The sequence below is a fragment of the Cygnus olor genome, chromosome 25 (genome assembly GCF_009769625.2).
Source record: "Cygnus olor isolate bCygOlo1 chromosome 25, bCygOlo1.pri.v2, whole genome shotgun sequence".
Classification (NCBI taxonomy): domain Eukaryota; kingdom Metazoa; phylum Chordata; class Aves; order Anseriformes; family Anatidae; genus Cygnus; species Cygnus olor.
The window spans coordinates 1170524-1184169 of NC_049193.1; the positions used below are offsets into that span (position 1 = coordinate 1170524).

A 13646-nucleotide genomic window follows, 5' to 3' on the forward strand; every position below is an offset into this window, starting at 1 on the left:
GGGGTCTGCAGCCCCTGGGGGGGGGCCGGAGGGACCCCACATTCCCAGGGAGCCTCGTAGGGGGCAGATCCCTGGGGGGGGGGGGGGGGGCACAGATCCCCACAGAGACCCGATCCTGGAGGGTGGCAGGGAGCAGGTCCCAGGGGTGACCTTGGCCATGGGGGGAGCAGAACGCAGGCGGCTGGCCCCAAACCCAGGGTGGGGAGGGGGTCAAACCTGGGGGGGGGGATGGGGGGCATCCCTGGATGGGGGGGGGGGGGCGACCCACAACTGCGGGGTCCCCCGTGGCAGCCCTGAACCCAGGGGTGTCCCTGCTCCCCCGGCGTGGCCATGACATTGAGGGTGGGGGGGGTCCCCAGCGCAGGACTTGGCGGGGGGGGGGGGGGGGGGGCTCCCCGCTGCCGTCTCACAGCGCGTGCTCCTCCAGGGGCGCGGGGGGGGCGGGCTCGGCGGCCCCCCGCCCCCAGAAGGCCAGGTTCCTGCGCAGGGAGGTGAGCACCTGTACCTGCAGGTTGGAGACGGGCGCGGGGCTGGCGGCCAGCGCCGCCGTGGCCATGGTGCGGCTGAGCAGCGGGTTGGGGGGGTTGCTGCTGGGGGGGTGCGTGGCCTTCCAGTAGGCCTCCAGGTACTCGGCCAGGTGCTCGCACGCCTCCTCCAGCTGGTTCTCGTCCAGCACGATGTCGAACATCTCCTGGGGAGGGGGGGGGGGGGAGAGGGGGTGGGCGGGGCTTGTGGCGGGGGGGGTGGGGCTTGTGGGGAGGGGAGGGGCTTTGGGGGAGGGGGCGGGGCTTTGGGGGAGGGGGCTGGGCTTTGGGGGAGGGGGCGGGGCTTGTGGGAGGGGGCTGGGCTTTGGGGGAGGGGGCACGGCCTGTGGGGAGGGGGCGGGGCTTGTGGGAGGGGGCGGGGCTTGTGGGAGGGGGTGGGGCTTGTGGGAGGGGGCGGGGCTTTGTGGGAGGGGGCGGGCATGGCCTGTGGGGAGGGGGTGGAGCTTGTTGGAGGGGGCAGAGCTTGTGGGACAGGGCATGGCCTGTGGGGAGGGGGCCGGGACAGGAGAAGGGGTGGGAGGAGCATCTGGCCCTGGGGGTGGAGCCTGTGGTGTCTGGGGGTGGAGCTTCAGCCCCCAATAAGGTGGTGGGTGGGGCCTGTGGCACATGGGGGTGGAGCCTCAGGCCCCAATAAGGCAGTGGGTGGGGCCTGGTGAACCTGGGGGTGGGGCTTCTGACCCCAATACGGTGGCCGGTGGAGCCTGTGGCACCTGGGGCGGAGCCTATGGGGAGGTGGGTGGAGCCTATAGTGGCTGGGGGAGGAGACTACGGGCCGAAAGAGGTGGTGGGCGGAGCCTGTGGCACACGTGGGAGGAGCTTCAGGCCCCAATGAGGTGGTGGGCGGAGCCTGCGGCGTATGGGGGCGGAGCCTCAGCTCCAGAACAGGTCACACCCCCCTGCCTGGAGGAGGTGGTGGGAGGGGCTTCAGGCCCGCAGGGGCGGAGCCAGTGACAGGGTGTGGTCGGGGCGTGGCCAGGGCGTGGCCGGGGGGGGGGCGTGTCACTCACGGGCGGGCACTGCGCCAGCTTGTCGGAGGCCACCATCTGCACGTTGAGGTGCTTGGCCTGCGACTTGCCGCGGGACTTCACCAGCCGCTGCAGCACCTGGGGCGGGACGGAGGCGCTGGGGGGGGGGCCGCGGGGACACGCGGACACCCCCCCCCCCCCTAAACACCCCCGCGCCCCCCACCCACCTTGGGGGAGGCGATCTTGATGTAGACGACGATGGGCGCCAGCGAGGTCTTGGCCAGCTGGGCCGGGTGGTTGATGGTGTCGGCGTCCAGGGCCACCAGCTGCAGCGTGCGCGCCAGCTCGAAGATGCGCTCCGTCTCGCTCTGCACCTCGGCTGGCGGAGCGGGGACACGGGCAGGGTCGGGGGGGTGGCACGGGGTGTGTGAGTGGGGGGAGGGAGCCAGGAGGGCATGGGGGGGGGGGCTTTGGGGACGACGGCTGGGGGAAAGGGACGGGGCCAGGAGGGGTCTTGGCCGCTCCAGCGTCACCCCAGGGACAGGGACGGGGAACGGGATGGGGACAGGAGGGGTTTTGGCCGCTCCGGTGTCACCCCCAGGGACAGGGGGGTCCCAGCAGGAGGGAGGTGGCGGTGGGGTCCCAGCACTGACTGCAGCAGGGTGGGGAAGGGGCTAAGCCCCCCCCCGACCACACGCACTGGGGCGGGTGCTGAGCCACTGGGCTGGCCCCGACCCTCGGAGTGCGCCCGGGGACCCCGCAGCGTCCCAGAGCCCGGGCAGGGCCACGCAGGGAGGACGGGGGTCCGAGGGGCCGGGCGGGGGTCCCGCCGGGTCCACGCTACGTACCCAAGACATCTGCACCAGGAGCAGGGGAGGAAGGAAGCGGCGCGGAGGGGAGGAAACCCGAAGGAAAGGAGAGAGAAAAAAAAAAAAAAAAAAAAAAAAGGAAAGAAAAACACAACAGAGAGAGGATAAAAGGGGAGGGGGGGGGGACAGAGACTGGGCGAAACCCCCCAGGGGGGTGAGCGAGGGGTCCCGGCAGCCCCCACCCCATGCGTCCATCACCCCGTGGAGCGGGGAGGCAGCACGCTGGGGGGTGAGGGGGGGGGGACGCGCCGTGCCCCGGGGCGGGGGGGGGGACGGGGCGGATGCAGATGGGAGCTGGGGGCCGTGGCGGTGCCTTACCCAGGCTGGAGCGCGTGCTGGAGCGCTCGATGATGGTGTGCTTGCTGGGGTTGTTGAGCACCGAGCGCTTGGCCAGCGAGATGTCGGCCGTCACCCGCGTGATGGAGATCCTGCCAGGCGCAGAGGGCAGGGGCTGGGGGGGGGGGGGGGGGGAGACAGCGGGAGACCCCCAAACACCCCCCCCTATCCACAACGAGACCCTGCTCCCACCCACCCCACGCTCAGGGCCGGTGGCATCCAGGGCGTGCAGGCGTCCTCGGGGGCAGAGCTGCAGCTCCAGCATGGGGCTGAGGGGGTCCCCATGGGGCTGGGGGGGTCCCCATGGGGCTGAGGGGTCCCCTAAGGGGCTGAGGGACCCCTAAGGGGCTGAGGGGGTCCCCATGGGGCTGAGGGGTCCCCTAAGGGGCTGAGGGACCCCCATGGGGCGGAGGGGTCCCCTAAGGGGCTGAGGGACCCCCTAAGGGGCTGAGGGGGTCCCCATGGGGCTGAGGGGTCCCCTAAGGGGCTGAGGGACCCCTAAGGGGCTGAGGGACCCCCATGGGGCGGAGGGGTCCCCTAAGGGGCTGAGGGACCCCTAAGGGGCTGAGGGACCCCCATGGGGCTGAGGGGCTCCCCATGGGGCTGAGAACCCCCCCGCAGGGGGCTGAGGACCCCCAATCCACCCTCCTCACCTGCCATCAAAGCGATGCTTCAAGAAGTCGAAGAGGGCTTTCTGCATCATGTCCGTCACCTGGCGAAGGAAGCGGGGAGCACGTGGGACCCGGGCAGACACCCCCAGCATCCCTCCCCAACCCCCGCCCCGGGCCCTGCGTGTCCCCCCCCATCCCCCCCCCCCCCCTCACCTCGTAGCCCTTCAGCGAGGGCCCCACCAGGATGATGGGCCGCATGGAGGGCACCACGTCGTAGGGCGGCACGTGCTCGGCCTGCGGGGCACAGCCGGGCGTTACGGGGCTCGGGCGGGCGGGGGGGGGGGGGGGGGGATCAGCAGGAGCCTTGGGGTCGGCGGGGGGGGGGGGGGGGACACACACCGGGGGATGGGGACAACCGGGGCAGCCCCGGGGGGGGGGGGGGTCACACACACACACACACACAAACACACACGCGTGTGTGGCCATGCCGGGGAGCGCGGCCACCACCACCGGGACGGGCGCTCGGCTTCACCCCGCGATGGGCGGGGGGCAACAGCGTGTGTGCGTGTGTGGGGGGGGGGGGGTGAGAGTGGGGGGGGGGGGGCGGGGGGGGGGTCCTGCCGCTACTCACCGATTTCTGCTTCTGCTTCGCTACGTCCCGAGGCGCCGCGCGCGGGGCCGGGGCGGGCGAGAGAAGACAAACAAGGCATGCGTGTTACTGCGGGTGGGGGGCGGCGGGGGGGGGGCGCGGCGGGGGGGGGGGGGCTCCCAGACTGGGCGCGGGGGTCCCTGGGGGGCTTGGGGGGGGGCAATGGGGGGTGTCGTCGTCCCCCCCCCCCCCCTCAGGGCACTGTGCTGGCGGAGGTCTGGCAGCGAGCATCTCCCTGATGTTAATTAAAATTGGGGGGGGGGGGGCGAGCGGGGGGCTTTGCGGGGCGGGGGGAGTGGGGGGGGCACGGCGGGGTGCCCCCAGCACTGTTCGCCCCTGCAGCCCCCCCCCTAAGCCCTGCGGGGCCATGTCAGCCCCCCCCCCCCCCCCCCCCCGGCCCCGGGCTGTGGTTGCGCCCGAGCCCCCCGGCCCCCTGCCCAGTTTGGGGGGGGGGGGGGGGGAACGTTCCACTCGCATTCGTGGGGGGAGACGAGAGGGGCACGGCACACACCATGCGCACACCGGGGGGGCGAGGCGGGGGGGGCATGGAACGGTCCATGCCTGGATCGTGGGGGGGGCAGCCACAGGCTGAACCATCCCATGATCAGAGGGGGGGGCAGCCACGGGCTGATCCACCTTATTGATCATGGGGGGGGCAGCCACGGACTGGTCCACCCTATTGATCACAGGGGGGACACAGCCACGGACTGAACCATCCCTTGGATCATGGGGGGAGGCAGCCACAGACTGGTCCATCCTATGATCGCAGGGGGACACAGCCACGGACTGGTCCACCCTATGAATCATAGGGGGGCACAGCCACGGCCTGAACCATCCCATGATCATAGGGAGGGCAGCCACGGGCTGAACCACCCTATTGATCATAGGGGGGGACAGCCACGGACTGGTCCATCCTATAGGTCTCAGGGGGGCACAGCCACAGACTGCTCCATCCCATGATCATAGGGGGACACAGCCATGGACTGAACCATCCTGTGACCATAGGGGGATGCAGCCACGGAATGGTCCACCCTATCGATCGCAGGGGGAGGCAGCCACGGACTGAACCGTCCCGTGATCATAGGGGGGGAGCCACGGACTGGTCCATCCCATGGCCGTAGGAGGCCGCAGCCACGGACCGCTCCATCCCACGACCACGGGGGGACACAGCCACGTCCCGAGCCTCCCACGCCACGGGGGGCACCCCGCTGCCGCCCCGGCCCCGCTCCCCCCCCGTCGCAGACGCTCATGCCCATGCTGCGCAGCGGCCACGCGCCGCCGTGGCGCGGGGAGGGAGCAGGGGCACGGCGTGCCCCGAGCAGCCCCGGGGGGCGCCGCCGGCACCCCCCCGGGGCAGTGTTAGGGCAGGCAGGGTGCAGCAGGCGAGCGCGAGGCCGGGCCGGCGTGCGCGGGGCTCCGTTACCTTCCTAAAGAAGGGGATGCGCTTGGTGTGGGCGGGGGGGGGTGGTGACACTGCTCACGCTACTCTTAGGGGAGCGGTGGGTGTCCGCGGCCTCCTCCTCCTCCTCTAACTCATCGGGCTCAAAGGCAAAGCTAGGCATGTCCAGGGCACCTGGGGACGCACCGGAGCCGGGGGCGGGGGGGGGGGGGGAGAGAAGAAGAGCGATAATGGCAGCGAGAGGGGGGGGGGGGGGCGGATGGGAGCGGGGGGGCTGCGAGGGGCAGGAGGATGGCGGGGACGGGGGGCAGAGAGGGGCAGGGGGGGGCTCCTGGGTGCTCGGGGCTACCCCGCGCACGCCCAGCCGTCCGTGTGCACACGCGTGTGAGCGTGCCACAGTGGGCTGACACCTCCGCCCTGCGGACCCCGCCACGGTGCAGAGGGGACGCGGCAGCCGCGATCGACGGGACGGGCAAGGGGGGGGGGGGGGGGCATTACCCAGAGGGGTGACGGACCCCCCCCCCCCCCGCCCTGCACCAGGCCGGTCCCGCTCAGCCCGGGGGGCTGCGGGCACCCCGGACACTCTTACCGCTGGCCGGCGGGGTGGGCCGGCGGGTCCCCGTCACCACGTCGCCCAGGCTGGAGCTGGAGTTGTCCCCCGATTTGCTGGGGAGGGGGGGGGGGGCGGAGAGAGGCAGAGAGAGAGGGGTCAATATTGTGACGGGGGGGGGGGGGCAGAGGGATTTGGGGGGGGGCTGGGGGGGCGGCACCTCGAGCTGAGCCGGTTCTGCCTCATCTTCTGCTCCTGCAGCAGCCGCATGTTCTCCAGCTTGACGGGGCTGGGGATGAAGCCGACCTCGCAGCCCTCCTTCACCAGCCGCCCGATCCACCAGTCGTTGTTGTACTTCTGCACCGCGATGAGCGGGGGGGGGGGGGGGGGGGCAGAAAATGCCTGAAACCCCCCCAACAGCCAGCCCCACGGCCACCCCATTGCCTGCCCCACGGCCGCCCCACCGCCCGCCCCACGGCCACCCTGCCACCTGCCCCACGGCCACCCGCAGCCCCACACCCCCACCGGCCCCCCCCCCATCCCAATCCCCACCCCCCCCCCCGCCCCGGCCCCCACCTCCTTGATGTGCAGGAAGTCTTTGGGCTCGAAGCAGATGGCCATGCCCTGCACCGGCACGTCGTCGCCGGCCGACGGGTTGTAGCCCACGTTCGTCCGCACGGCGAACGCCACCGGCTTCGTCTGCCGACGGGACAGCGCTCAGCACGGGGACGCTGCCCCCCTCCCCCCCCCGGCCCACCGAGCCCCCCCACCCCGGCAGGGCCTGGCTGGGCTCCTGGAGGAGCCGGGGCAAGACCGAGGGTGCTCGTTAGCTAATTGCCCCAGGCCTGCGGACAAGGAGCAGGAGGGCACAGCGGGGAGTGCGCTGAAGGGTCCTGTGCAGCACTGGGTGGGGGGGGGGGTCCCAGGGGTCCCATCCCGTACTGGGGGGGTCCTGTCCTGCACTGGGGGGGTCCCAGCCCTCCCTGTCCTGCACTGGGGAGGGGTCCCAGGGGTCCTGTCTTGCACTGGCGGGGTCCCAGCCTTCCCCGTCCTGCACTAGGGAGGGGTCCCAGGGGTCCTGTCCTGTACTGGCGGGGTACCAGCCCTCCCCGTCCTGCACTGGGGGGGTCCCAGGGGTCCCAATCCTGCACTGGGGGGGTCCCAGGGGTCCTGTCCTGTACTGGGGGGGTCCCAGCCCTCCCCGTCCTGCACTGGGGAGGGGTCCCAGGGGTCCCAATCCTGCACTGGGGGGGTCCCAGGGGTCCCAATCCTGCACTGGGGGGGGGGGTCCCAGGGGTCCTGTCTTGCACTGGGGGGGTCCCAGCCCTCCCCGTCCTGCACTGGGGGGGTCCCAGGGGTCCCAATCCTGCACTGGGGGGGTCCCAGGGGTCCTGTCCTGTACTGGCGGGGTCCCAGCCCTCCCCGTCCTGCACTGGGGAGGGGTCCCAGGGGTCCCAATCCTGCACTGGGGGGGGGTCCCAGGGGTCCTGTCTTGCACTGGTGGGGTCCCAGCCCTCCCCGTCCTGCACTGGGGAGGGGTCCCAGGGATCCCAATCCCGCACTGGGGGGGGTCCCAGCCCCCCCCCTTCCCCCCCCCCCTCACCTTGGCTTTCTCCAGCTGCGCCAACGCCTGCCGCTCGGCCTCCTTGCGCAGCGCCTCGCGGTCCTCCTCCAGCGACACGTCCGAGTCCGAGGGGCGGCTGGTGTACGACTCTGCCGAGCCCTGGGGGGGGGGGGGGGGGGGGCAGCGAGAGGGGTCAACCCCCACCAACCCCCCCCCCCCTCAAACAGCCCCATTCCCTCCCCCCCCCCCCCCCCCCACCTCATTACATTCAGGCACCGGGGGGGGAGAAAACGCCCCCCAGACCTGCCTCCCCCCCCTGCAGCAGGGGCAGAGGTTTGGGGGTGTCAGGAAGAGCTCGGCCGGGCCCTGAGCTCCCCCCCCGGCCCCCCCCCCCCCCCGGGGCGCAGGCCCCCAGCCCGTGTTCCCCGCGGGGCCGGGGGGGCCGGGGGGGCCGTGCCGGGGTTACGGCAGGCCGCAGCTGTCGCCACCGCTCCGGCACGGAACGTGACACCGGGCCTCCTGTTAAAATGCGAGGGCAACGGGGACCCCCCCTGACACCCCCCCCAGACACCCTCAGACCCCCCCCCGGACCCCCCCCCCGACCCCCCTGCCCGCTGCCCCCCCCCCGCCTTCCCACGGTGGGGGCCCTGTCCCGGCCACCAAGGAGCCCTGCGGTGATGGGGGGGGGCGGGGGGGGGCCGGGGTCACCCCAGGACAGGGCTGGGGTTGGGGTGGGATCACCTCAACCTGTGCCCCCCCCCCCGGCCCCCTCCCCTCGCTGCAGGGGGAGCCCAGGAGGGAGGCGGTGGGGACACCCCAGGGCCGTGCCCTCCGTGGGGACGGCAACCTTTTTTTTTGGGGGGGGGCTGCCCCCCCCCAGCCCCTCCGTGACCCCCCCATTGTGGGAGCCCCCAGCCCCCCCGCAGGGCAGGGCAGCCCAATTTGCCCCCCCCTGTTCCCAAACAGCAGCAGGATGGGTGCAGACCCCACCCCGTCCATGGGGCAGCAAGCAGCCCCCCCCCACAAAAAAATAAGAGCCATGGGGGCAGAGATCAGCTGCCCCCCCCCCCCCCCCACCAAACCCCCCCCCCCATAGGGACATGTCCCAGCCTGAGGGTCCCGGGGGGGGGGGGGGGGCAATGGAGTGGGGTCCAGGGGGGGTACCAGGAGGGGGGGGCTGGGGGGGGGCTGCTTGGGGGGGGTGCAGGCACAATGTCCTCCCCCCACAGCCCCACCGCGTCCTGGGGCCACCTGCTGCAGCCCCCCCGGGACCAAGAGGGGACCCCGCACGGAGGGGGGGGGGGGGGGGGGGGCAGGAAGGGATTGGAGGGGGGGGGGCACTGGCAGCCCTGGGGGGCAGCGGGGGCACTCACCAGGGCGGCGGGGGGGTCCTTGCCGGCCATCTCCATGGTGGCAGGGCCGGGGGGCGAGTGGGACTGGGGGGGGGGGGGGAATGACACGGGGGGGGGGGGGCGGGCGCGCTGGGCGCCCCGGGTCAGGTTGCAGACATTCGCAGCCTGCTGGGGTAAATTTAGCCCAGGGAGGCGGGGGGGGGGGGCCGGTGCCAAGCCCTGGCGGCGGATGGGGCTGGGGAGGGTGGGCTGTGCCCCCCCCCCACCCCCCCAGCACCCGGCGTTGCCCCCCCCCCCCCCAGGAGGGGCAGGGGGTGCCGGGGGGGGTCCAGGACCCCGAAGGGTCCCAGTAGAGGGGGGAGAAATGCCCCCCCCCTCCCCCCCCATGCTTAGGGAAAGGTGGGGATGGGCTTGGGGACCCCTGGGAGCACCCCAAAGCTCTGCTTCAATTGGGGGGGGGGGCCCTACCCCCCCCCTTCCCCCCCCCCCCGGTGCTCGGCTGCACACCGGGCCCCCCACCTCGGACCCTCGTGGGGGTACCGCAGCCCCCCCAAGGGACCGTCCCCTGCAGGATGCGCGCCGGGGGACGGGTGATGGCTGGGGCCAACCTGGGGGCTGTGCCCCCCCCTCCAAAAAAAAAGCCCCCCCCCCCCCCCCCCCAGCCCCGCTCACCTGCCGGACGAAGCTGTTGGAGGTGGTGTCGGACGAGGTGCTGCCGTCCGAGCGCTTGAAGCGGCTCTTGCGCTTGCTGTACTTGCCCTGCGGGGGGGGGGGGGGGGGGGGGGGGGGGGGAGGCGAGGGCTGCAGCGAGGCCCCCCCTCAAAAAAAAATCCCCCCCCCCCCCCCCAAAAAAATTCCCCCCCCGGACTCCGCCATCCCCAGCATCCACGCCTGGAAGGAGCCGCTTGGACCCACGGGGAGCCCCAGCTCCCCCCCGCAGCCCCCCCCCCAGCAAAATAGGGCAGTTGGAGCCCCCCCCACGCTGCATGGGGGGCACGGACCCCCCCAGCCCCCCCCCAGCCCCCCCAGCCCCAGCAGACACCCCAGAGCCGAGCCAGCACCCCACGGAGGGGTTGGGGGGGGGGGGGGCAGGGGGGTGTCCCACCCCACGCCCCCCCCCGCTGTCCCAGTGTCACACACTCGTGCACCCCCCGACCCCTTGCACACGCGTGTGCACCCACCGCCCCCCCCCCCCCCCCATCACACACACCCCCACCCATTCCACCCAGTTCCCTCCAGTGCCTCCCACTGGGACCAACCGGGAGAGTCCCCCCCCAACGCCCCCACCCCCCTGAGCCCCCCCCCCCCCAGGCCCTGGGGATGGGGGGGCTGGGGGGGGGGGGGGGGGGGCCGGAACCTGCTGGGAGGGGGGGTGGTGAGCAGGACCGTGGCCCCCCCCTCGCGGGACAGCTGGGCCCAGCTGCCGCCAGCCGGGCTGGGTGGTCCCCCCCCAGACCCGGTATTTTTAGGTCCTTCGCCGCCCCCCCCCCCCCGGTGCCCCCCCCAGCCCCATCCCTCGCTCAGAGCAGGAGGTGGTGGAGGTCCCTGGGACGGGGGGGGGGGCAGGGCAGCCCCACGGAGCGCCCCCCACCCCACAAATCACGGCAGGGGTGTGATGGGCCAAGCTTTGCCCCCCCCCCCCCCCAGGGCCTGTGCCCCCCCCCCCCGCTGTCACAGGCCCCCCCCCAACCCAGGGCAGCCCCCCCCCCGCCCACGCCACAGGCACGAGATGCTCCCAGGCTCCTGGGTGCCCCCCACCCTAGAGAAGCCCCCCCCCATCCCACCCCCCCCAGGGGTTGGGGCTTTTTTTTGGGGGGGGGGGGGGACGGACACATTAGGGGGCACCCCCCCCGCACCGACTCCCCGTGCAGTTTTGCTGAAAGTTTCCCCGTGCCCAAGGGGGGGGCACCATGGGGCTGTGCCCCCCCCCCCCCCGGCCCATGCACCCCCCCCCCCCCAAACCCGGGGTGCTGCGGGGGGGGCACACCCGGGGAGGGGGGGGGGGGGCGGTGACACAGCAAAGGGCGCAGAGCCCCCGAGCGCGCTGCCCCCCCCCCCAAAAAAATATCTGGGGGGCTCGAGCCCGCCTCCAAAAAAATAAATCTGGGGGCTCACCCCCCCCCAAAAAAAAAGCTGGGGGGCTCGACCCCCCCCCCCAAAAAAAATCTGGGGGGGCCGACCCCGCTTGGTGCTTTTTATTTTGGGGGGGGGGGGGGGGCTGCGTTTGGGCTAGCTCGGCTGGGGGGGGGGGAAATCTCCGCCGTGAGGGGGTGGAGGGGGTGTAAGGGATGGGCCGGGGGGGGGCCCCCGGAGCCGACCCCCCCGGGGGTGTCACCTGGAGGGCGGCGTTGTCCAAGACGTCCATCTGGATGTCCTGCGCGGCGCTGCGGGGGGGGCGCGCCATGCCCCCCTCCCGCACCATGGAGCTCGGCCGCCGCCGCACCGGGCCCCGCGGCGACGGGCGGGTGGGGGGGGGGGGGGGGGGGATGGAGGAGGAGGAGGAGGAGGAGGAGGAGGAGGAGGAGGAAGGCCGAGGGGGGGGGAGGAGGAAGGAGGAGGACGGGGCGGGGGGGGGGGCCGGGCACGGCCTCTGCCTCCGCCCCGGCCGCTCCCACCGCGCTGCCGGAGGGATGCGGGGATGCGGCCGCCCCCCCCCCCCCGCAAGGAAGGGCACCCCCAAGGGGGGGGGGAGAGGCGGAGGACCCCTCCAGAGAAAAAATATATATATATGGTTTAACCCCCCCAGTAAAAAAATAAATATATATATATATGGTTTAAACCCCCCCCCCAGCAAAAATATATATATATGGTTTTGGGGGGGGGAAGCGCAGCGTGTAGCCTGCAGTGGCGTTGGGGGGGGGGGGGGGCGGGGAGGAGGAGGACCCCCCTCAGTAAAAAAAATAAATGTATATATATGGGTTAACCCCCCCAGTAAAAAAAATACATACATACATATATGGTTTAACCCCCCCAGCAAAAATAAATATATAGATATATATTTTTTTCTGGGGGGGGGGGGGGGGGGGGGGACAGCATGCAGCCTGCAGTGGATTTGCTCGCTGGGGGGAGCTTCCCTACAAAAAATAAAATAAAATAAAATAAAATAAAATAAAATAAAATAAAATAAAATAAAATAAAATAAAACAAAACAAAATAAAATAAAATAAAATAATAAAGGGGGGGCCCAGCCCCTTCCCCTGCTGTCAGCCCCCCCAGTGGGATGTGCTCCGGGGAGCCCACGGCCCCCCCCTTGGGACGAGGCTTCCCCTAAACCCACCCGTGGTGGTCCCCGGGCAGGGCCCCCCGGGGGGGGGGGGGTGTCCCCATATAGCGATCTGTGACCCCCCCCCAGCCCCTCTGCTCCCCAGGGGCGCCCATACTGGGCCACCCATCCGCTCACATGCGGGGGGGGGGGGCACCCAAGGGGGGGGGGCACCCAAGGGGGGCACCGTCGCTGTTGGGAAGTTCGGAATCCCTCGGGACCCCCCAGCCCTGCAAGGGGGGGGTCCTCCGGCGTCGCCCGCCCCCCCCCCCGGGGCAGCTGGCGCCGCATTTTCCATGAGCAGGCCCCATCCATCACCGCCGCCCCCCCCCCCCCCCCCCCCCGGAATGGGGCCTACGGCGGCATGGGCTCCATCGTGCCCCCCCCGGGGGGGCTGTGGGGGGGGGCTCTGGGGGGCTGTGGGGTCTATAGAGGACTGTGGGGGGCTATCGGGGGGGGTTGTGGGGGGTGTGGGGGGGGGTCTACAGGGGGCTGTGGGGGGACTTGGGGGGGATCGTGGGGGCAGTGGGGGGCTATGGGGGCAGTGGGGGGCTATGGGGTCGCAGCTGTGGGGGCTGTGGGGATGAGGGGGGCCGTGGGGTTGTGGGGGGGGCCTGGGGGGGTCTGTGGGGGGCTCCGGGGGGGCCGTGGGCCCACAAAATGGCGGTGGGCGCAGCCCCGTGGCCGCCCGCAGGCCGGTGCCCAGCCCCGGCCCCTCTCCTGCCCCCGTTCCCATTTCGCGGTTTGTTGGAGGAAAACGGCCGGCGGCTTTTGAACGGCAGCCCCGGTGTTTATTCGTGTTTTTCTCTCGAAACCAACCCAAAATCTGTCGCCACCGGCTCCTCTCCTCGCGCCACACGCCGCCTGCGGCACGGCGGCCGGGTTCGGGGGGGGGGGGGGGGGCGTCGGCACCCGTCTGGGGGCTCGGCGAGGGGCCGAGGGGTCTCCGGGGGCTCCCCTAATCCCCAGGAGCCCCCAGTCTCGGGACCCCCCAGCACCGGGGACCCCCAATCCCCGGGACCCCCCCGACCAGCCCCTGGACCCCCCCGACCAGCCCCGGGACCCCCCAGCCCCGGAGACCCCCCCAGCCCCGCGGACCCCTCAACCAACCCCAGGACCCCCCATCCCCAGGACCCCTCCCATCCCCGAAGACCCCCCCCACACCCCCCCCCATCCCCGGAGACCCCCCCACCCCCAGGACCCCCCCCCCCGCAGCACCGGACATTCCCATCCCCAGGGGCCCCCCCCAGCACCGGGGACCCCCCAGCCCAGAGACCCCCCCAATCCCGGGACCCCCCCCCATCCCCAGGGACCCCCACCCCCAGAGACCCCCCCAGCATAGAGACCCCCCCTTACCCGGGGACCCCCACCACCTGGGACCCCCCCCCATCCCCGGGACCCCCCATCCCCGGAGACCCCCCCCGAGCCCCGGGGACCCCCCCAACCAACCCCGGGACCCCCAGTCCCGGGGACACCCCCCCCCCCAAGCACCGGGACCCCCCCCCCCAGCAGCAGGAGCAGCGCCCATCCCGCGGGCACAGCAG

General features: G+C 72.5%; 1 protein-coding gene across 2 annotated transcripts; it reads right to left on the reverse strand.

Annotated features, from left to right (window-relative positions):
* Window positions 1-314: 314 nt before the first annotated feature.
* CACNB1 (calcium voltage-gated channel auxiliary subunit beta 1) lies at window positions 315-11333 on the reverse strand. 2 transcript variants are annotated; one of them, XM_040536809.1, is made up of 14 exons: window positions 11176-11333; window positions 9513-9599; window positions 7528-7647; window positions 6501-6623; window positions 6145-6281; window positions 5964-6040; window positions 3958-3977; window positions 3540-3620; window positions 3369-3427; window positions 2698-2807; window positions 2359-2367; window positions 1738-1889; window positions 1553-1648; window positions 315-691 (listed from the first exon to the last, which is right to left on the reverse strand). In XM_040536809.1, the coding sequence occupies exons 1-14, from the start codon at window positions 11260-11262 to the stop codon at window positions 407-409; spliced, it is 1443 nt and encodes a 480-aa protein (XP_040392743.1). In that variant the 5' UTR covers window positions 11263-11333; the 3' UTR covers window positions 315-406. The 2 variants fall into 2 exon arrangements, with proteins under 2 accessions (XP_040392743.1, XP_040392744.1); XM_040536810.1 differs by lacking the exon at window positions 2359-2367 and having other exon boundaries at window positions 318-691; window positions 11176-11332.
* Between the last annotated feature and the right edge of the window lie 2313 nt (window positions 11334-13646).

Excerpts from the sequence above, each read along its gene's own strand:
- CACNB1 (XM_040536809.1), bottom strand. The coding sequence starts at position 11,262 with ATGGTGCGGGAGGGGGGCATGGCGCGCCCCCCCCGCAGCGCCGCGCAG. Across the intron at positions 3,428-3,539 it reads CCTCGCTGAAGGGCTACGAG|GTGACGGACATGATGCAGAA; the intron begins GTGAGGGGGGGG and ends TTCCTTCGCCAG. Across the intron at positions 692-1,552 it reads AGCTGGCGCAGTGCCCGCCC|GAGATGTTCGACATCGTGCT; the intron begins GTGAGTGACACG and ends CCCCCTCCCCAG.